Source organism: Cheilinus undulatus, linkage group 2 (assembly GCF_018320785.1).
Source record: "Cheilinus undulatus linkage group 2, ASM1832078v1, whole genome shotgun sequence".
In the NCBI taxonomy this organism is placed as follows: Eukaryota; Metazoa; Chordata; class Actinopteri; order Labriformes; family Labridae; genus Cheilinus; species Cheilinus undulatus.
Window position 1 is genome coordinate 18,016,574 of NC_054866.1, and position 22,272 is coordinate 18,038,845.

At 38.6% G+C, this 22,272-nt stretch overlaps 1 protein-coding gene across 1 annotated transcript; it reads right to left on the reverse strand.

The window, feature by feature from the left end:
* Nucleotides 1-2,516: 2,516 nt before the first annotated feature.
* zgc:113279 (uncharacterized protein LOC553749 homolog) lies at nt 2,517-22,249 on the reverse strand. Its single transcript, XM_041806859.1, has 11 exons — nt 22,084-22,249; nt 21,480-21,601; nt 21,161-21,185; nt 20,639-20,685; nt 20,348-20,495; nt 19,624-19,930; nt 17,045-17,150; nt 16,364-16,510; nt 10,563-10,623; nt 8,817-8,980; nt 2,517-2,591 (listed from the first exon to the last, which is right to left on the reverse strand). Exons 1-11 carry the CDS (start codon nt 22,247-22,249, stop codon nt 2,559-2,561), a joined length of 1,326 nt encoding a protein of 441 aa, XP_041662793.1. The 3' UTR covers nt 2,517-2,558.
* Nucleotides 22,250-22,272: the final 23 nt, after the last annotated feature.

The window sequence follows — 22,272 nt, forward strand, 5'->3', positions numbered from 1 at the left end:
CTACTTCAGCAAGGAAAATAAAAAAAGGTACTGTTCACCTCCTTTGCAAATCCACAAACTTTTCCAGAACATGTGAAAAGAACAGCATTCACAGACCCCACTGCATTGCATTGCTTGGCAGAGTAAAATTACAGTTGTAGATTAGTCCAAAACTTGTCAATACACTGAGAAGCACAGCATAACACAATTCAATAATGCACATTATAAGCTAAAACTTTGTCTTTACTTCCCATTACCATACAATGCTGAATAAACATTTTTATGTCCACATGTTTCAAAGTCCTTAAAGAGATCTTTATATGAAAATCCTTTGACTCTAAATCCACCGAAGGGAGGAAAAGATCTTGTTCTTTCTGGGAAATAATTATTTACAGATCTTGATAGACACAGCATTTTGAAATTAGATTCAGGGCTTCTCCAGACATAGGCAGGTATTTCTAAAAAAATCAGTTTTTCCTCCACTGTTTTAAAAAAACGTCATGCTTTATTGCCATACATCTCCATCCGAATGAAAAATGCTAAAGTTGTTTCTCTGCAATGACCATTTGATTTTTTCAGGGTTGTACCATCAACCCAAACTGGATCCAAAACTGCGGACATGTTTGTGCCTTCAGTTCTGTACAAAGCAGCAGTAAGCACTATAGTCTACTCAGGCATCTCTGTTCATCAACATAGTGGAAGAATAACTGTTTGTGGGAAAAGTCCAGTTCAGTCAGTCAACTCACATGCAAATTTTGATTCAAAGTGCAGAAATGAGGAGGTGATGAGATAAAATCTTCAACCCCCTGTTAGAGCATACAGGTGGATGCTGGGGTGGAGGTGGGTTGAAAGCAAGAGTTCAGTACTGATTCAGGATTGAGTTGATAACTACAGAGCAGAGAAAGAGGCCGGAAATATTGCGGCTGCAATAGACAGCTGAATTTGGAGGATGTGAGTCATGTGATTTGATTATGATGCATGTCAGGTGTGACATTGTCATGCTCTAATTGATTACCTGAACTAGCTTGCAGGAGTAGTTTCGGGGACCAAAGAATTCCGTCTCTGCTGTTTGATGATGTGGTTCTGTTGGTTTTCACAGCTGGAGACCCCCAGCAAGGACAGGGTGCAAAGTGATCGGGATGAGAGTCGGCATCTCTAAGTCCGAGGCCACGTTTCTCTGCCAGAAAATGGATTCCTCCCTTCGGGTGGCGAGTGAGTCTCTTCCTCAGGTGAAGGAGTTCAAGTATCTCCAGTTCTTGTTCACTAGTGACTGTAAAAGGGAGCGTGAGATTGACAGGCAGATTGATGCAGCGTCAGCAGTACTGCTGGTGTTGTGCTGAACTGTTGTGGTGAATAGGGAGCTGAGCCCAAAGGCAAAGCTTTCAATTTGTCGATCTACCTCCCAACCTTCAATTATGGTTATGAACTCTGGGTGATGACCGAAAGAATGAGATCACAGATACAAGCAGCTGAAATGAGTTTTTGCCGGAGTTGTGCCTGGGCTCAGCCTTAGAGATAAGGGGAGGATTTCAAGACTTCCAGAAGGAACTTGGAGACGCTGCTCCGTTGCATTGAAAGGAGCCAGTTGATATGATCATCTGATCATGATGCCATGTGGGCGCCACCCTTTGGAAGTCTTCCAGGCAAGTCCAGCTGAGAGGAGACCTCGTAGAAGACCCAAAATGCACTGGAGAGATTATATATCCTGTCTTGTCTGGGAATCCCTCAGGATCCTTCGAAAGGAGATGGAAAGTGTCGCTGGAGAGAAAGATTTCTGAGTTGACTTGCCCAGCCTGCTGCCCCTGTGACCCAGCCCCAGATAAAAGGAAGATGGATGGATGGATGGATGAATGGATTTTGGCTTGACGGATGGATCACATTGATCCATCAAGCCAAAATTGCTGCTTTACTTATCTACATATAAACACTGTAAATATGTTTATAAATTGCTTCACCCTAGAAAGAATTTTCCAAAAGGTATGTTTTCAGTAACCTAAAATGCTGACTATATGAAAGACCAAAGCGCACAGAAAAACCTCTGATTTCAAAAATACCTGCCTAAACGTGGACTTGGCCTGATTCACTAGTGTTTTTGTTCACTGTTGGCTTCATGTTACAATCGCTTTGCTTATTACTTTCCTCCAAGTTGGATAGACTCTTTTGAGGTTCAGGCTTTTAAAATCCAAACTGGACTCTTCAAGTCTGTCATTAATGAACCAACAGTGTCTTTAAACATGTCAAGACTAACATCACAGGACTACATATCAAGATCTCCACAGACACACTGACTGAGGACAACTTGTTACAGTTATGTAACAAACAATTGAAGTTTCACAGAAACCAAAGAAAAAGCACCTGATGTTTCTGTGCAGGATACAAAAGTGGTCTGATTGAAAGTCAGACCACTTTCACCACACACAGAGCTTCAGATGCATTACGTAACAGGCCTTGAGTCATTTTAAGAGAAACAGATACTTTGCTAATGATGGTCTCTGCCTCTGACAAGCTCCAGCCTGAACAAACTCAGAACATTACTGTCGGGTTCCAGAAAGCCCTGCCGGGCCAACACGCCACAAGTGTCAGGCGGACCTGGGCTGCATAGTGCCACTCCCCTGAGAAAGAGAACAGAACAGTGAGTTAGTCATCAAAGGTCTGTTGGAAAAGTAGGATTATATTTTTATGTTCTATTAAAAGACATCATTATTTCATTAGAAATTCAGAGTATACATGTAGAATTGAGTAGATAAGATATTCATATTCAGACAGACAAAGATAACAAAATGATAGCCTTGCTGAAACAGTTTGATGCTGGTGACACTCTTTGTGGAGCAACAACTGACAGACATACAACGTCAGCCTCAAGGAGTGACAGAGGAGAGACTTTGACCGATAGAGTCTTGTTTGGTTTTCAAAACTTTCAAGAAATACTCAAAGCAGGTCTGCGCAGCATGAGAAAAACAAGTTCAACATGAGGTGTGACAAACAAACAAATATTAAAGAGAGCATATTAGCTATAACTCAATCTCTGTCTTAAAGACAGCAAACGCCTCTGGGATCTGACATGAATTTCTACATAATTCAAGTGAATCTGAAGATTAGCACTGAACAACTTCATGGCTAAAACTTCAATTCCTTTCAATGTTGTGTTTACATCTTCAACATAAATGCTGCCTATTTTTGATCCATAACTTCACAAAGGAACGCCAATTCATCTGCCTCAATTCAGCAGCAGAATGTAAGTTACAGTATATGGTGGTTTTACTCAGGCTCATTTCAGTGGTATGAGCCTGAAAAAAGAAACAAATGTTTATGTGATTTATTCACCACTAACTGACATTAAATTTACTGAAATAACATCATGATGCAGATATGATGAAGAAAAGAAAACTTCTGAACTGTGTGTTTATTGGAGGTCTGTCTGATCTGTTTCAGATAGTGAATCTAAAAGTTGACTATTTTTATACACAGCGTTAAGCAGATTTGTTGCTCATGTTAAAATATTGATCTATAATGGATAATCAGCTGCACTTGCTTGCAACTATCTGTAACAGAGACAAATAAATCCTAATAACAATACAGTAAATGTCCACATGAACCTTGTAATTAATTACACCAAAGCCTACTGATACAGGATAGCTAAATACAGCTTGGACCTGAGTATGGATTCTATATAGAGCATAAGCTATTAAACATGGTTTGAAAGCATGGAAAAAGCCCTTGCATGCACTTTTTGTGCAAATAATTTGCATGTAATTATTATTTTGAGTATGGAGTGGGTCAATGCAAGGTTTCACACCAGCCTCAGTTTTTTTTTTGACCAAAGTCGATTTCTCCAAAGTTTTGTTCGAAACGATCACACATCTGACCAAGCCTAGACCCTCTTAGACAGAAGGGTAGACATATTCTCCTCTCCATAACATTGCATGTTGTCTGTACCATTTTCATGTGCATATTTGTCTTGTGCTAAGTTGTTTAAGTCTTTAATCTGACATTATGTAACATAGTGAGAGAATGGGACAGACAGCAACCAGTGTGACACAAAATATGGCATTTTTGCCCATAATATCTTGATTTTTGTCAACACCATCTGACACAATAAAATGTATTTAATTCTTATTTTTTTTTATTTGAAGGTGGATGTCAAGTTTCTGGAAATTTAATACTGGTATTCAGCTATGATTTTGTAACTTTTTCTCCAACATTAACCATATAAACTAATCTTTTAAAATAAATCAGGTATCATTGCATATAGATTAGCTGGTATTTTAACAAATAGAATAAAATGAGCAGACAATAATGCATTTTTTTTTAAAGGAACCAAACCATCATCTGACAGAGTTGACAAACATTCAACAAAGTTGAAAGTGATGGCTCAAACTAACTTTTCAACCCAAACAATTATCTCAATTTTCTATAGATTAAAAAACAATGTAATTTAAAGACCCTGCAAAGTGAAACCCAAAGTTTTTGTTTCAACATGCTGGATATGTTGAACAGGGGTGCAACAATACATGTATCTGTATTGAACTGTTCAATACAGTTTGGACCAAACCGAGACCACTGAATCAAACAATACGCAATTTTATATCTATTTTATCAACTTCTGACGAGGTGCTCTGTGCTGAAAGCGCTCAGTTCTGCACAGCAGAACATGTATCAGGTATAGCTGCACCAGATACATTTAATTTTTCATTTAATGTTTTTTTTAAATATTCTTATAGAATTGTACACCATAGTACAGTGGTTCTAAAATTGTTTTCATGTCAGGGATTGGGTGTGTTTGTTTTATATTCTGCCAAAAATAGAAAATACACCATTAGGGACCCCCAAATGATACAGTACTGTATTTGGTTGATACTGTGTTGTTAGAATGTTTCAAATGTTTCAACAAATATTTAGGGAGCAATTTATTTGTAATATATAATCTGCTGCTAAGAATGCACCACATAAGGTGGGTGATTTCTCCATCAGATAAATATTTTTTTTTATTATTATTCTTCTTTTTACATGGTGCTGTTTTTGTTTTACATGGTGCTGAGTATGCACAGCAGAACATGTGTCAGGTATAGCATCACCAGATACATTTAATTTTCAATAAACAAGTAAAAAAAGGCATGGAAATTTCTCTCTTTTTGTATTGAAAAAGTATCGAATAGTGACAAAAACGTATCGAACCAAACCATGAATTTTGTTGTACCCCTAATGTTGAAATATAGTTGCTGTAAACATGTGAAAACACTGAGATCTACATGTGACTGAATTCTAGATTTGGACCGTTAGAAAGTTTTTTACCTCTTTCCTGGCTGGGTTTCATGTGGGCGGGGCAAATATGTGGGCTCATGATGTCACGAGCCCACAGTGGGGAATGACCCGCCCCTCTAACACTGATATAAAATAACAGAGCAGTTCATCTCAGTACAGTCTGCTGTTAGCTGATGTCACTGCCTTTATTTAAAGCCTGTGTTTTTCTGTTCATTGTGAGGTAAATTTACCAAATCCATCGGCTGCAGTGGTCTATGGATCATTTAAAGCATCATAACTGAGATTTGAGCCAGAAAACTGACTTTGTCTCTTCTCTGGCAAAGAACCAGGCAGCTGTGCTCTGATCATAAGGTCAACATTCAGATTGTAACATTTCTTTTCAGTCTGAGAGGATCGTATTTCTCCTGAGTGGGCGTGGCTTCAAACCATTCAACAGACACGCCCACACCACCCTGGAGCAGATTTCACTGCCTCATTTTTCAAGATTTTTAAGCTTCATTTCATAAACCTTGAGATGTTTTATTGGACTGAAATTTGATTTAGGGGTTCATAACACAATGACCTGTCATAGAACAAACCTAAATACAGATTCATTTTCACTTAACAGGGTCTTTAAAGTTGAAACCAAGCCCTCTGAATGCTCTGATTAATATATATTTTTGTAACTACTGGATTCACACCCTCAGGTGTGGATTGAGGCTTATTCAAAAGTTTTTTTCAACAATTTGGCTCTTTGGTTGAGCAAAGTTAAGTAACACTGATCTAATACATAGGATGAATGAAAAGTTGGTCCCTCCTTCCACACAGTTTTGCTGAAGAAGGAGCACTGCTGATCATGAGACAGTGAAATAAAACTTCCTAACCTCCTGTCTGTGGGTGACGGTGCAGTTATGCACGGATCAGGAGGAGAGAGAGTCAAAAATCTAATTTTATTGTCTGACCTACTGTATGATACTTTTTTTTTTTTTTTTAATTTTTATATTTTAATCAAAAAATCACATCACTCCTGCTGTGAACAGAACGGTGCGCCAAAATTTACCTTAAAATTTTTCCCATTTCATGCTGTTTATTCATGTTGCCTTTGGTGTGCACATATCAGCTCTGGCCTTTATTCTGTCGCTAAACCATACAAATACTGGGTCAAAATTAGACCTGAAGCTAAGCTTGTGAGTGACACGGCTCTGATGTTAAACCTTTTGCATCAACTCATCTTCATTTTGAAGGACTGGACAGCACATTTAGCTCTTTAGCTCTGACAATTCAAAAGCAAACCAGCGTATTTGACAGCCGCCTCTTCTTTTCTTCAGCTAACACTAGAGAACAGGCAGATCTTAACCCAACAGGTTGTTAAGCACAGTGGGAACATGTTTGTTTACTAAGATCTCAGTTAACAGTGACACATTTTATGTTCAGGATCTTCTTCAGGAACAAGCTAAACTGGAAATAAGCGGTTTGACTACTTTGACATTGTTTACATGTACCTGGGCTACTAAAGCAGGTAAAAGCCTTGATATTAAATGGCTGTGTCTCTACAATGTGACTTTCTCTGGAGCTGCTCAGTTCAATGATTTATCTGCAAGTTGATAAAAAGGGAAAAAGACAATAGTTGTTTAACCCTTCAAGCTACTTTTTATCCATTGTGTCTCACTTGGACTCATTGTCTTAAAAAGCTTGTAAAACATCAAACCCTGTGGAGCACAGTCAAGCTTTAAACATCCCCTTCCTCAGGACAACCTCGGCTTAAAGAATATGGGTCCTTCAGTAATGTCACTTAAATTACATTTTTTATTGCACTGTAAAGACATGAGACTATAACAGAAATCAAAACTCAAAGATTTTCATGTGTAACACAGTAAATAATGACTGAATCTTTTCTTGCACAAGCCTGTTCTCTTATCTCTTAGGGACCAAAAAAACCCCCAAAACAAAATCTTTCTGTGACAACAGTCTTCAAAATATTCAAATTTACAAAAAAAGTCCTTGTACCTCTTTGTATTGCCTCTATTTTCCTTTATTCAAAGCAGTTCCTGTCTGCAGTGACAAAGACGGCCATATCACAATCTCTCTGCCTCTTTTGATCTCCATTAAGCCGGGTAGACACTGTTCGATTTTCCTGCAATTCAGCCATGAATTTGGAGTCACACGACTCCAAAAGGAGTCATGCAACTCTCAGTTGGATCGGGCGTTGTTTCTCGTACTGTGTACAGGGGCATACGATGGCCGACCACAGCCCGTCGTGCGACCGCATGACCTGCTCCTGACTGATCGTGAGGATTTCTGGCATGTTTGATATTTTGGTCACACGACTCCTGACACTTCACAGTCAGAGCAGAAACGTGAACAGAATAAACAACTTTGGGGGATTGTTTTCTTTTGTAAATGGTCAGACAACGTCCTAAATTACCATGACAACAGCTGGAATCGCTTTCTGATGCACCCCGCTATGATAAAGTAAATAAACGAGAAGGAAATATTCCCATCTGTAGCTCACAGACAGACATGGACGGTGATGATGTTTGTGTGTGTGGGATAGAGAGAGGGAGAGATGGGGGGAGAAAATGAATAGAGACACTTCACCCTGAGTGTGCATCTTTTTAAAAAGGAAACTTTGTGGGTTTCTGTCACAGTTCGTCACGATTTCAGTCGCACAGTGTGAGCACTCAGGTCGTGCACAACTGTCGGATTGTACAATGTGAGCACACAACTCGTGCGCGATGGTCGTGCGATGTAAACGATTCAGTCGCACAGTGTGAGATGACATTCTGCCATCATGGTCGTATGTTCGGCTTGAAATCGCACAGTGTATACCCAGCTTTAGGAGCTAGTCAGGCCGTCTCTAACATGATCTGCACAACATAGGTGCTCGACAGAACAACCTGCCAGTGGTTGCCACAGCCAAAGCATGCAAGGTGAGCGGCAGAAACAATCGAAAATTGATTAAAAATGGATTGAAAGATGTTCAATAACGGACGCACTGGTGTGGATTTAATCTTTAAATACCCTGAAAGTCACCATTTCCAGGATTGCTGGAAAATTGTGCTAAAATATATGGTTCAAAAGTTACTTAACTTTTAATAACCTGTGTCTCAGAGGGCTAATGTGAAGAATAATAAATGAAAAATGTATGATTTTTGCGCCATTGGTTTAACAAAGTGAGCAGTTCTAAGTAAACAAACAAACAACAAAACAACAAAACATTTTAAAGAAGTTAATTTATAAATTAATTTAAATAAATTAAAAGTAGGAATAAATGGAAGGCTGTTAATGAATAAAATCTATAGTTGCAGCATTACTCTAACTGCAAACTAAGGTTAATCTGTATAAGATGATCTAAGATTCTCAAGTAATGTTTGGTTTGCTGCTAGTATACTCTGTGGTGTAGTGGTGTGTGTAGAAGTAGCTATACTCTTACTCTTTATTTGAGATACTTCTTATTAAGAAGTCAAAAAAGAAAACAAAATAACTGTGTATACTCCATATACCAGTGTATACCCTGCACAACACCACTTATTATACTGTAAAGTTAGTAATGACATGGAAATTAAAGACATTACAGAATATATTTTGGGCCATACCATGGTATGAAGGTAGCTGCCCATCTGCAGCAGACACCCCAGCGTCTCCATCATCTGCTCCTGGTGCAGGGTGTGCAGTCGGGTGTAGTTTGGAGATGCACTGGTTTCCAGCTCACGCACTGTGGCCTTCAAAGCCAGTGAAGTGCACTGAAGGACACTCATTCCTGAAAATACGTAAAACCATTTGGATAAGTAGATGTTGTGTCAGAAACTAACCAAAGTTTGACCAGACTGTGACATGTAACTTATGAGGCTTAAAAAGTCCATTAAATCTGATAGCTATTTACAACCTGTATCTCAAATCTGCCTACATAACCTGTAAATATTTGCCCTACAAACTAATAAGTTAGTTGAGTTATAGGCTGGACCAACAGACCTACTTCAGCAGAAGTGTTTTTCTTCAATCATTATCATTCCTTACGCTATAGAATGTCTTTTAAGGACAGAAATTTGTCAGTAGGTTCATCCTAAAAACTTTAAATTGTGTGTGTTAGCAAATTAAGTTTTATGTTTGAACATTTAAATATCAAAATCAGTATCAGTATTGGCTAAAATTATTTGTAAATATTTGCATATCAGATGTTGGCAAAAATTCAATATTGTGCATCTGTAGTTTAAGGTGCTGGGTGTCATTTTGTAGAGACACTCCTTCTTTTAGACGTAGTTCTAATCACATGTGATGCTTCAGATTTGCCACTGATTATGATGGAGTGCTTGCTGGAGTTTATCCTTCACTTTCTTGCATTATTATTACAAATGTGAAGTGAAAGGAATGTTTTCCTTTTCTTAAATTTTGCTGATTTTTATGCAGATAAAACACTGGTTTTCTTACAATGTCACTCAAACTGGGACACTCAAACCAAACTGAAATCCAACGGGGACTCTTCTAGGTCAACAATTAGCCAGCATGGCGCCTTCGTATTGTAATTTGGCGCAAACTAATTGGATAAAGTATGGCTTTTTCTGTCAGTCAAAATTATTTCACTAATTCTTGCATCATGGCCTCTATATTCAATTTAACTAAATAAATGATGCATCCATTTATTGACTAAAAGGACAAAGGTATTTTGGCACACCTGTTAACTATTGAATTCAGGTGTTTGAATTGGACTGATTATAAAATCAAGCATCAAGCCATGTAGTCTCCATTTGTGACATTTACGATGCAAAAAGAGCTCAGTGATTTCAAGTGTGGTACAGTGATAGATGCAACCTTTTCATGGTCAACTGTAAGTGACTATAGGAGCTACACAAACCAAGCCATGGAGTAGAAGACCATGTAAAACCACAGAACAGGGTCAACGACTGCTAAGCCGCATGGTGCTTTAAAGTCGCCAACACTGCTGATTTCAGCTGAGGAGTGCCAAACTTCAACCGACATTAATGTAAGCACAAACACCGTGCAGTAGGAGCTTCATGGAATGGGTTTCCATGGCCAAGCAGCTGCATGCAAACTTCACATCATCAAGTCCAATGCCAAGTAGTTGGAGTGGTGTAAAGCACACCGACACCAGACAGTGGAGTAGTGGAAATGTGTTCTTCAGAGTAAGGAATCATGGGGCTGTTTTTTAGGGATCTGGCTAGGCCCCTCATCTCCAGTGAGGGGCAATCTTTATGGACAAGGCTTTTGGACAATGCTATGCTTCCACCTTTGCAACAGTTTCATCCATCTGACGGGTCAGGTCAACAGAGCCCCAAAACACAGTAGATCCTCAACAAAGAGGTTGGAAACTTCCCAGTACTCACCAGAGTTATCAGTGGCTTCAACATCAACGTACACACCATCCATCATTGCTTGTTTCAGAACCTTCAGAAAAACAAAAAAACAAACAAACAAATAAGAAGGTTAAAATCAAATACAGTCCATAAACCTTTTTAATGTTTTTAAGACCCACTGATGCTAAATCTTCAAGACTGGAATATTTATTATAATTATACATTCAGCATGACTGTTTATGGCTTTAAAATGGCAACCTGTTCACAAAATCTGATCTGGTCCTTATTTGACCTGTCCTGGGATAAGGTGACAGAGTCCAGAGAGGAGATGAGTGAGAGAGAGAGAGAGAGAGAGATAGAGAGAGAGAGAGAGAGAGGGAGAGAGGGAGAGAGGGAGAGAGAGAGAGGGAGGAGGATCCTGCTGAGATTTATTCCAGAATGCTGCGCTATTACTGCTCAAACTGCGACAAACCCTCACATGCTGATTGAAAACTTGACTTAAAAGCACGTCTGAGCCCCAACAGTCGATCTTCTGCATGTCTATTCTCTCTGAATCTCCCTGACTTCCATGAACGCGTCATGAACGGTTCCATCTTCATGCGTAAATTTGATGCCTTTTAGTGCTGCACCAAGACTATAAATGCCGACCACTCATGTCATAGGACAGCCTGTGTCCATATTAGGATTAAATGTTTAGTTATAAAGAATCTGTTAATGAGAGGAATTTTCACCATTTGACAAGACCTGGAGTTAAATATGTTACAGGATTTATAAACGATGTCCCGCTTTAACGATCAAGACCATAACTGCACTTGTTGACATAAAATTAAATTGTATGTAAGCAAATTTAGTTTATATCAGTTTGGCCTCACACATTTGCAGCTGTGCACGCTGGTTATGTTCTTCATCTTAATAGATAAATAAATGAATAAATAAATAAAAAGACAATATAAATCCTCCCCCTTCAGTCTCAAAAAACATGCAGTCTGTATCAGTGTCTCTTTCGGACAGTGTGTGTGTGGAGCTGAGATGAAGCAGGTGTGTTGCCATATGCTCTGCTGTGCGCTCTGCCATGCATCTTTTTTTATGTTCCTCTCTGCTCTAAAGAGAGTAAAACGTACTATATTTACTCATTTATTGCATCATATTATGATCTTTTTTGTTTCTATATTATAGATAGATCATGAAAAATGAGTGAAAATTTTATTTCAAACACCTAAGTAAGTAAATATTTAAAATATCTAAAAAAAATGTACATCTTTTATCCCTTAATGTCTCACGGGCTGTATGGCACCTGCTGGCAGGCTGGAAATGGCCTGCGGGCTGCAAGTTTGACACCCTTGCTCTACAGCCTACATAAAACTTTATTTCCATGTATTACTTAGAAAAACGCTCATACTGTGCTGTTTCTGCTACACACTAACTGCTAAACTTCTCATATTTAGATCTGATGAAGTGCCAGGGAAAGCTCAGGCAGGAAGGCAGCAGCTAAAAACTGAAGATACAGTGGCTTCTAGTGGTGGGAGGATCATTACTTTTCAAAAGAGTATCATAGACGGGGATTTCAAGCCTGTGTTTATAAGAAAATAAAGGTAACTAGTTTAACCGACCTGTAAATCTCATGCCAGCTAATTTTGAAAAACAAATTTAACTGTTTAACCGTGCACATCCTTGGGTTTACAGCCTGGTAAAAACACCATTCATGCTTGAGTTCCCTACAGGTACTCCAGCCTCCTGTCACAGCCCAAAGACATGCTCATTATGTTTACTGGTGATGCATAATTGCCTGCAGGTGAGAGTGTGAGTCTGCCTGGTTATCTAGCTGTATGTCAGTCCTGTGATTGACTGGTGACCAGTCCAGGATGAACTCTGCCTCTCACCCAGTGACAGCTGGGACTGGCTCCAGCACTCTGCAACTCTGAACAAGATAAGTGTTTGAGATAATGGATGGATGGATAATTAGGGGGAACATTTCTTTGACTGACAGATAAGTGCTTCAAATGGTCTCTTTGGGGTCCTTCAAGCCAGAGCTTTGCCATGCCAAGGACCCCCCATACAACATCTCTCTGGGGACTCCCCTCTTGCAGATTTTTCTTCTATGCCTTGTGCATCATGTTGGCAAATATAAAAAAATCAACTCCGTTATACAGCATTTCCCCATTTGTTTAAAGATTAATCATTCCTTTATTTGTTTATTTTTTATTTATTGATACTATTCATTAAAATAACAGACATTGTGTCATTTTAAGGCATGGGGTATGAAAAAGTATAAAAATATCAAACATCTGACATCCTTGGAGAGATTCTAGTTCAGAATAGAATAACAGAGGCAGTCCTCAGGTAGTATCGTGATGTAGATGATCCCTGCAAGAAACACACTCCTAAAGACTTCTTACTGTGAACTATGTTAACCGTGTTATAACATCCCGGACAAGTGCCTCTAATTTGATAAACACAAACTAGACACACTGTGCAGCTTTTACAGTCAATAGTTTGTGTGGCTGCACAGAATGTTAACAGAGTTACACCCACTTCATGTTGAGTACTGCTTTTGCAATGAAAGGAATTCATAGCACCTACACCAGCTGCCTTCAGGTGGCTAGAAGTTGACAGCTGGAAGGGTGCTCCTAATGTGCACTCAGATTTGTGTACGGGATAAGAAATGATCAAACTTTGGTCAAACAAATAGTGGAAGGGTTTGACAGATCAGCAATTTATCAGAATTGTATGTAAATGAACTATTGTCTTTAAAAGTCATGTCTTCAAAAGGTCCATGGATCTGATGTTTGTCTTTTGTTGTTAACACTAAATGTTTGGAAACTAAGTCACAGAAAACAAACTTAAATATTAACATTTTCAATGGGACAAGAGGAATAATGAATCTGTCATTTCTGCTTTCTTTGTCATTTCTTTGAATGTCACTAAATGTTTACAGAGTGAGGAAATCTACAGAGATATAGCCTCTGCAAAGAGCTTATATAAGGCATAAGACATTGCAAGGATAAAAATGTATAAAAAAAATATTTAAAAAAAACACCTCTGGCTGACTGGTATTGTTGGCAATGGCCCTGATTAAGAACTGAGTAGGTTGCAACCGATCACCTATTTTTAAATAGATTTTTCCATGTAAAGTAGAAGCATTTTAATTCTAAAAAATAAGAGAGATTGATTTTTTTAAATATTTTATTCTGATTTCACTCCTCCCCAATAAAATCTTCACAAGATAATTTGGGATGAGCAATGTTAAAAAACTGACATCCTGATATGAAAGAAGTTACTGAGAATACAAGTGGTGAGGTTTTTAAAGGCTGCAATACAGGCAACAAATATATAAAACTTTAAATCAGAATGTAATAATTCTGGGCTTAAAGTCAATCTTTACATTAGGCCTTATGACTAAAATGTGGTCAGAGTAAAAGGTCAAAGTCCTAATCCAGGGTTAAATTATGTATAGACCTGTTTTAGCAGAAGTTACACAAATGGTGGCTTGCTTTAGCTTCATTAGCTTAGGATAAAGCTGGCTATGTAATCAATGTTACTACATAAATCAATGTAGCTAAGTTCGCTTTCTCAAATGTGAGCATTAGCAAAAGTTGCTAAACACACTTAACTATGATGTTATGTATCTTACATAGCTGATTTGTTAGATTAGCCTTAGCTACATTGGCTGCTATCAGAGCCCGGTAAGCAACAATGGCTGCATAACAATGTTTTCATGAATAATGAGCCTTTTTACAGTATGCAGAGGGTTTACTCTGCTTTCTATAATGTTTTGCGGTTCAGGTTTTTAACTTTTAACTTTTGGTATTAATTATCATCTTAACTTTTACCCCAAGCCTAAACAGAAGTTCAATCCAATTTTATTTTGAAAGTTTTAGCGTGTACTTGCGTTCTGAAACAGCGACTAAGACAAGCCGTCATTGAGAGTGGCTGTTAGACCCTCTCGATAAATCAAGTGTTTTTTAATACTAAATTCTCAAAAATGACTCAGAAGTTAGATAATAGCCAGTTCAAGTTTAATATGATTGTATGAAAGTGGTGAGAGAGCATGTAAATGTTTACATGCTGAGTGAGAGAGATGCATTTTATGATGTTTACTGCAAAAGCTCATACTGTAACAAAGGGAAAATTGCAATTTATTCTGCTGTTTATATTACTGTAAACACTTCACGAGATTCTTGAATCTCTCTTTTCCATTTTCTCTGAGATAGAACTCTGTTTGCAGTTTAAAATGCTTGTAGGCTAAAACCACAGTGGAAAAAGTCTGAAAATGTTGTTTCTTTTCTTTCTCTCTTTCCGGTAACATCTTTCTTGCTTCACACTCTCTCAGGAACTTGACCACAAAACTTGTTTTCTGGTGTTTTTATTGCCCCTTTTGGTTGGAAATCTGAATGCAGTTGAACCAGGTAGCCCAGTTAGTAGACCGCAAGCCCAGTGAGCACAGACTGAAGTCCTTGAATCAGTGACCTAGGATCCGGTTCCTCTGCTTTGAACTGCACATCATCCTAACCCTCTCTTACTTGTTCATCTTGTTTAAAACTAAAATTTAACCAAAGCACTAATGAGTAAAAAATGTCAAGAAAAAGCAGGATCACTGCAGCTGTGGTATGAAATATGGTTAAATGCACAAAGTACAGCAGTTTCCTGAGTACATGCTCTTAAAAAGTTCAAAGGCAGATGGTGCAAAAATCTTTTAGACTTTTCTGAAAGTGCACCGCTCGATTAACCTTTAATGTCCTCTTTTTGTGCTTCTACTCCACTGTGACACATGGAGAATCCCAAAAACACACATATGGTAAGACACCCTGCTGTGACCTCATGGCTTTAGTGCTTTAAGGAACACAGTCTGTGTGTTCTGACCTTCCTTAGTTTCTTGATAAACTCCAGAAAAACATCTCAGAAATGTGGACATCTGCTGCACGCGTTCAAGCTGAACTACAAAAACAACAACAGAAAACTTGGAAGCACTGGTTATACAAGTTGCTATTAAGTTTAACCTGTGAAAATTTGGTACAACTGCTTTGTTTCTGCACAACTGGACTGCAGGAAGATCTAAAAAATCAGGGCAGTACATCCCATCTCATGAACCAGTTTGTTCTCATAGTCTCTCAGTCATCAACCAAAGAAATTAAATCATTTAAGTAGATCAGTGACTGCTTGACACTGTGGAAATAGTTTTCATTCAGAACATTCTACATAACCACAGCATGACATGAAACAACACTGTGCCACTTAACAAACCTGCTGCAGGGGTTTTGTAAAAGCTTTTTATATGGGTGTTTTGCAATTGAATAACCTTTTGAATCAAACAAAACTGTGTTAGTGGAGAAAGATATCTTGATACGAATGGTGTCATCTATACAAAATGTGAGCTTCTAAAAAAAAAAAAATCTCTACGAGATGAAAAAAAGTAGTAGGTGGACAGGTTTTAACAGACAAATCTTATGATTTAGTCAGTTTCCTATGAGAACATTTTAAATTCTGCCTCACCCTTTCCAATCCTTCTGCCAAACCAGCACACCAAGCCTTCTTTTCTGTCTCTTCTTTAGAAAAGGAGGCTTGGTGGCAACTGTAGACATGTCAGTGCACAATTTTTGTCATTTTTGAAAAGAAAACAACTCACTGCTGTTCTTTTTTCTCCTTCGAAAAAATGTCTCTTCTTCTGGCTATCTGCTTTTTTCATTTTCTCTTTCAGCAGTACATCAAGTCATAAGATATAAGATATCACAAAAATTGAAATGGACCCAACCAAAATACCATATGTACTATCAACCAACAGAAACAGCTTTTGCAGCTTTAGAGGTAAAAAAACAACAAAAAATGCTTCTGACCTCCAGGACTCTGACGTAGCCTTTCTCAGCGCTGAGGTGGAGGCACGACTTTCCTGAGTTGTTTTTCGCATTGACATTTGCCCCCAATCGGATCAGATCTGCTACCATCAGGTGGTGGTTATGCTTTGCAGCATGGAGGAGGGCTGTCTGCAAAGAGAGTCATGTGAACATGAATCACTGGGGCTGTCCTATAGGGACACTACATGCAAGCTAAAAACAGAACTTTTAAGACTTTGCAGGATCTATATGTTTTCTCAAAAACCTGATAAGATTATTGTATCATATTTGTGTGATTGCACCAATGCTGAAGAGCTTAAAATAAGATTTGAGTTTGGGATCACAACTAAAACCAACTTGTTTGAAATGTAATTAAAACTGCTATAACTATTCATTTGGATATTTTAGCATACAACTAATAGGGAAACTTTTGTTCTTTTATCATCAAATAAGTCAAATTTAGACTGCAATGTTTGGACTAAATTAAATTTATTATACAAATATTAAAAATAATGTCCACCTTTGATCTACTTCATTAGAATATTTTAATGTCATCCTCAGTCTTAAATACATCTCAAAAGCAAACTTTGTAAAAAAGACGTGCATCACATTCCTCTTAAACCATCACAGAATATGGGTATATAAATAAAATAGATTTTTCAAAACTAGAAAATGAATACAAACCATTCCTTCAGAGTCTTTGAGGTCCAGGCTGTTGATCGCACCCATCCTTCGAGCGATGGCGTATCCAAGTGCCCTCTTTCCAACACATACAACTTTATGGAGAGCTCTGGAGGAATAACAACAACCTGTTATTTTTTAGGCAACTAAAAACCTCAAAATTAACATGTTTGCTAATATTTTTGTGAAATATTACAGGTTTGAACTGGTGTTTCTTTTACTTTACAGTTTTACTGTTTTCGCTGCATGAGGAGAAGCTGAAGCAGTTCAGACAGATTTTGCTTTTGACATTTTATTTATATAATGAATGCAAAAGGAACATAAAGAGACTGTCAACGGCCACGTAGCATTGTTGGTCATGTGTAGGCACTTTGTTTGACGAGAAAGAAAAAAGTGGGTGAAAAACCCTTAAATAAACCCGTAAGCTGCCCAACATAATCAGTGTTAAAAGTGAAATGCTAAATCGGTAAAACACTCTCCAAAGTAAAGCTGAATTTAATAGGAATCAGAGTGTAATTGTACATCTGTACAACATACATAAAGTTGTTACCTGCCTCTCATAGACAATATGTATCAATTCATAACCTTAAGCTCAAGCACACTTGGGTTATGCAGCATGACAGGGTTAGTCCACCTCTGATGTTTTAAAAGAAAACAACAGTAAGTTTTTGCTGTGGACTAGTCAAAGTGGACTTAAATCTAATTGAGATGCTGTGGCATGACCTTAACCCTTAAGGGTCCATGATCACCCCGGCATGATTTCATCACCTGCTATTTTTGTCACATGATCGCATAAAAAGAAAGCGACTCTTTTGCATAGCAATCACTTAGTGTGGGAAATGTGATTTTTATGCTCTCTTTCAGTTTTTGTTTTATGTCAATAGGCCAAGTAAAACAAAAACTAAATTTACACATGGGGGACAGTGAACCACACTGTACAGGACTGGTTCTAGTATGTTTTTTCACTTCCACTAATTTCTGTTAAAAAAAATGACAATATATTGTTGTAATTGTCCACTTAAAAAAAAAAATCTTTTGGGGGGGGCAATAGGTTAAATTTAACAAAAATAGTTTTTATTTCATAAAGTTGCAGAAAAAATGATAAAAATGATTATGGTATAAATTTTCTGATTGGTTTAGAAAAGTATTGACAAAAAGGCAAAATGAATGTGGATCTCTAAGGCTCAAAAACCCTCAAATGTGCAATGTGGCTAAATTAAAACAATACTGCTCAGTAACCTGACATGTCGGATGGACCTTCGATATACAGTGTTTGGGAAAGGGCAGAGCCTTTGAAAAAAAAAATCAGAGGGTGATTGGATGAACGTTCTGTCTGTTACATCTTTACAGACCAATCAGAGCAACAAAACACATGACGTCTTCGCTGCTGCCGAGGTGGGCGTGCACAGCTACTAGGAAATAAACTCAATATAGAACCACATAGACATGTCAGTACACAACTTTTGTCATTTTTGAAAAGAAAATAACTCACTGCTGTTCTTTTTTCTCCTTTTAACGAAGAAATGTCCTGATAAAACTGGTGTTTTAGCAGCATCCACACTAATGTGTGGCCATATCGGCACCGGCCTTTTGTTGCTGCTCTCGTCGCTGATTGGTCCTGTCACTTTCTAACTGGGCCCAAACGGTTCAAACGGGAGCATTGCAAGATGGATTCGCCAGTGAGGAACACAGAAATGGTCGTATCCATCTGCTTTGCAAAGTTAATTGCTCAGAAGAGTTGGCCAAAATTTCCCCACAGCAAACACTTGCAGTTGTTGCTGCCATGGGTGGCACAACCAGTTATTAGGTTTAGGGGGCAAGTACTTTTTCACATAAGGCCAGATAGGTTTGGATTGCTTTTTTCCCATGACATATGGATCATCATTTAAAAACTGCTTTCTGTTATTACTTGAGTTATCTTTTTTACCAATATTAAAATTTGTTTGACAATCTGAAACATTAAAGAGTGACAAATATGCAAAAAAAAAAAAAAAAAGAAAAAAAGAAAAGGAAATCTGGAAAGGGTGAACACTTGGCACTGTAACTGGGAAAAGTGGTTATAACAAGACTGGGTTACTGGTTTACTGGACTGGTTTTGTGTTTATATGTGCTGTACAATTTTGCTGCCATCCTATGATGAGGATGATGAGAGAGATTTAGCTATGAATCCCCCTCATACAACTAAAATCCCTTTAAACTGAGTGACTGTGAGTGTCATTGCAGTCACTGCGGTGTGAAGTGGTAAGCTTTGAGAATTTAGAGTGGGAATCTTTGGTCTGAACCGGGCTTAAGGGCTTCTTTTTAACTAAATCCTGGTGTGTGAAATGGTGCTATAAAGTTGTATGAAGGAGACCAGGGCACACTGTAGAAATGGAGGAGACGCCATACTCAGTAGGTGGTCTCAGTGCCAAAGTTGGAAACTTTCTCTAAGGTTATGATAACAGCAGCTAATTCATCATCAAGCAGAGGCAGAAGTCTGGTAGGTTCTCCTTCTGGAGAAGCACTTCAAGGTGCTAAATAATAGAGTTTCCATTAATGAAGAATCACTCACACATACAAACTGATGTTTGCACCAGACTTACGTTCTGCCCTGATCATCAGTGGACAGCAGCGCAGAGTCAGTGATTTGTCTGAGCTGGCTCTCCTCTCTCTGCAGCTGGGTGAGAAAGAAAACAGAGCCATCCATGTTCCAGTCCTGGTTCGGGGCATCAAACCAGTCTTCTCCACCTCTCCCATCTCTTCCCATGTGACAGATGTTAGTAGGCTGGAGGCTGGTGTGCACGAAGGCCAGAGGAGACAGGGCTTGCTGGTGCTCTGCTGAGCTGGGACAGCAGTTCATATAGGAGTGGGGGCTGAGGATCATTTCATCAGACTCGTCACTGTTGTACCCTGCACCTTAGTAAGAAAATATAGCATGTCAGGAGTGGTACAACCTGCTGTTGGCATGTTTATCAAGGTTATGCTTTAACAGAGGAGTTCATTATCAAACTGACTGACAAACTGGAATAAAGATAGTGTCTATAATTTCAATACTTCCTTCTTCACTCTGTAAAACTAGAAGCTATTCTTAACAGTCTGACAAACGTAACACTGTGCACAGAAACAGCTTAGAAATGTCCCACAGAGGGCTACTTTTTACTAGAGTCTTTGATTTTAACTTTAACTTTAGAAGACAAGTTGAAACACACTTTAACCAGTTACTATTTCATAAGTACTAGTTTCAAGTAAAGAATGTGCTGACTTTATCCATCTCTGTTTTTTAAAAACCCTATATAAGTAGATTAGTAATCAGCATGAATTAATTACCAGTTGGAGACCACTCAGGGGACACAGCAGAGCTGGGGGTGGAAATGGACTGAGGAGATGAGCAGTAGGTATTTCCAGTCCTGAGGTCCTCCTCCAGAACCTCCACTATAATGGCCAACTCCTCCAGGCTTTTTGTGGGGCGCTTTTTCTGAAAGCCAAAGACAGCCGCGGTATGTACAGTTATTTGAAAGCTCCTCATAACTGATGTGCAATTTACAGGGCTCTGTAAAGCTGCAAAGAGCTTGCTAAAGCTTTTTGGAAGGACCTGGGGGTCTGTTTTGAGAAACTCACCTTGGCAGTTCGGTGTCCTTTGCGAGTTTTGACTCGTTTCTTTTCTCCTGTGACAAACAATGTCAAGTTTAAGATGGAGAGTATAGTACAGCATGTTTGACCTCAGTGTAAAACAATGCTAACTGCATGGTAGTGTTTTGCTGGTGTCTGATCTATCCTGGTGATTTGTAAGTCTTGCTAGATAGTTAAAACAAGGGCTGCACTGGACTACAAATTTGTCTGTCCATTTGGATTAGGGAAGTCAATATGAAGTGTTAATGGCTGACTACTGTTTGTTTTAGAGATGCAGAAGCCTCTGCAGATTATTCAGTTCATCAATTCAAACTATTTGGTACTGGTGAGCTGGTCCTAATGAGACCATTATTGTACATAAGGCAATTAAAATTGTTGCCTTTGAGCTGGTAATGCTTAAATTCTATCAGATGGCCCAAATAAAATCATAACTACCTTTAGAGGAAGGAACAGAACTCAACATCACAAACAGCAAAACCCAATTTTCAGTTTAAATCCAATAATACAAACCTACGGCTGTGTTGCTGCACATCCCCTGTTAAAAGGAAAAAAAAAAAAGAGAAGAACATCAGTTATACCAGTGTTACTTGTACCTATTATCCTGCACAATTTTCAGACAAACATAAATGAGCTAAGACAATAGAAGATTATTGAGGTCATATTTTAGGTGATTAATAAAACTTGTACTTGTACCAAAGAATTAATTCAAAACAAAAGTATTTCCACAGTTAAATGCACTTTTTCGTCACATACTTAGTGGATTTATGTTGTACAGTGGAACTATTCTGACAAAACCGTGTTGGTGCCAAGAAAAACATTGAATTTTTACCTGAAGATCTTGAGGGTCAATGCCTTGGGCTAAGCGGATGTTTCTTAGAAGATCCCTCACTGGCATTTTAACACGGACTCCCAAGTAGACCTTGTCACCATCATAAATGGAACACCTGGTACCTGGTGAAGGAGCACAGGGTTATATAGACAGATTCAGACAATTTCATTCATCCCCAATTTCATTCATTTCACAACTATCCTGGGTCATAAATTAAACTGTAATTTGTGACAAAACAAACAGCCAGGAAATTGATTAATTTTCCAGTGAGTTACCAGCATTTTACCAGTGGATAGACCTTCCGCTCTCATTCATTATCAGTCGTGACTGCACCTATGACGTCTGAGTGACGCACCCTCTCAAATGAACGTCAGCGGCTCAGACGGTATCTACGTGTATTTGTCTACAAAACGAGCATGCCAATGCCATGGTGGTTGACGAAGTTACAACAGTTGTTTAAAACGAGTCGTGAAAAATGCTTCTTTCTTAGCTTTTGTTTTTGATTATGTCAAATAATACCTGGTACCCACGCACCTATTCACAACACTGGCACAACTAACCAAACCTGCCAAGGACCGATTAGAATCGGAACATGTTGTCCTACCTTGTTGGCTTCCGCCTACATCCTGGAGAGCTGAAACCGAAACAGGTGTGCGTGTCTCGGCCAAGTCCGACCCGGTTTCCCCTGTAAGAGGACAGAGCCCGGCAGCCCCAAAGTCTGTTGTTTCTCCTCCTCCCCTTGAGTCTTTTCGTTTGAACCGTCCTCTCATTTTGTACACTGAAAGTAACTGTG

Coding starts and splice junctions, on each gene's coding strand:
- zgc:113279 (XM_041806859.1), bottom strand. CDS start 22,249: ATGAGAGGACGGTTCAAACGAAAAGACTCAAGGGGAGGAGGAGAAACA. Junction 20,496..20,638: donor AAGGACACCGAACTGCCAAG/GTGAGTTTCTCA, acceptor TTTGGCTTTCAG/AAAAAGCGCCCCACAAAAAG. Junction 19,931..20,347: donor CCCTGAGTGGTCTCCAACTG/GTAATTAATTCA, acceptor ACTAAGGTGCAG/GGTACAACAGTGACGAGTCT.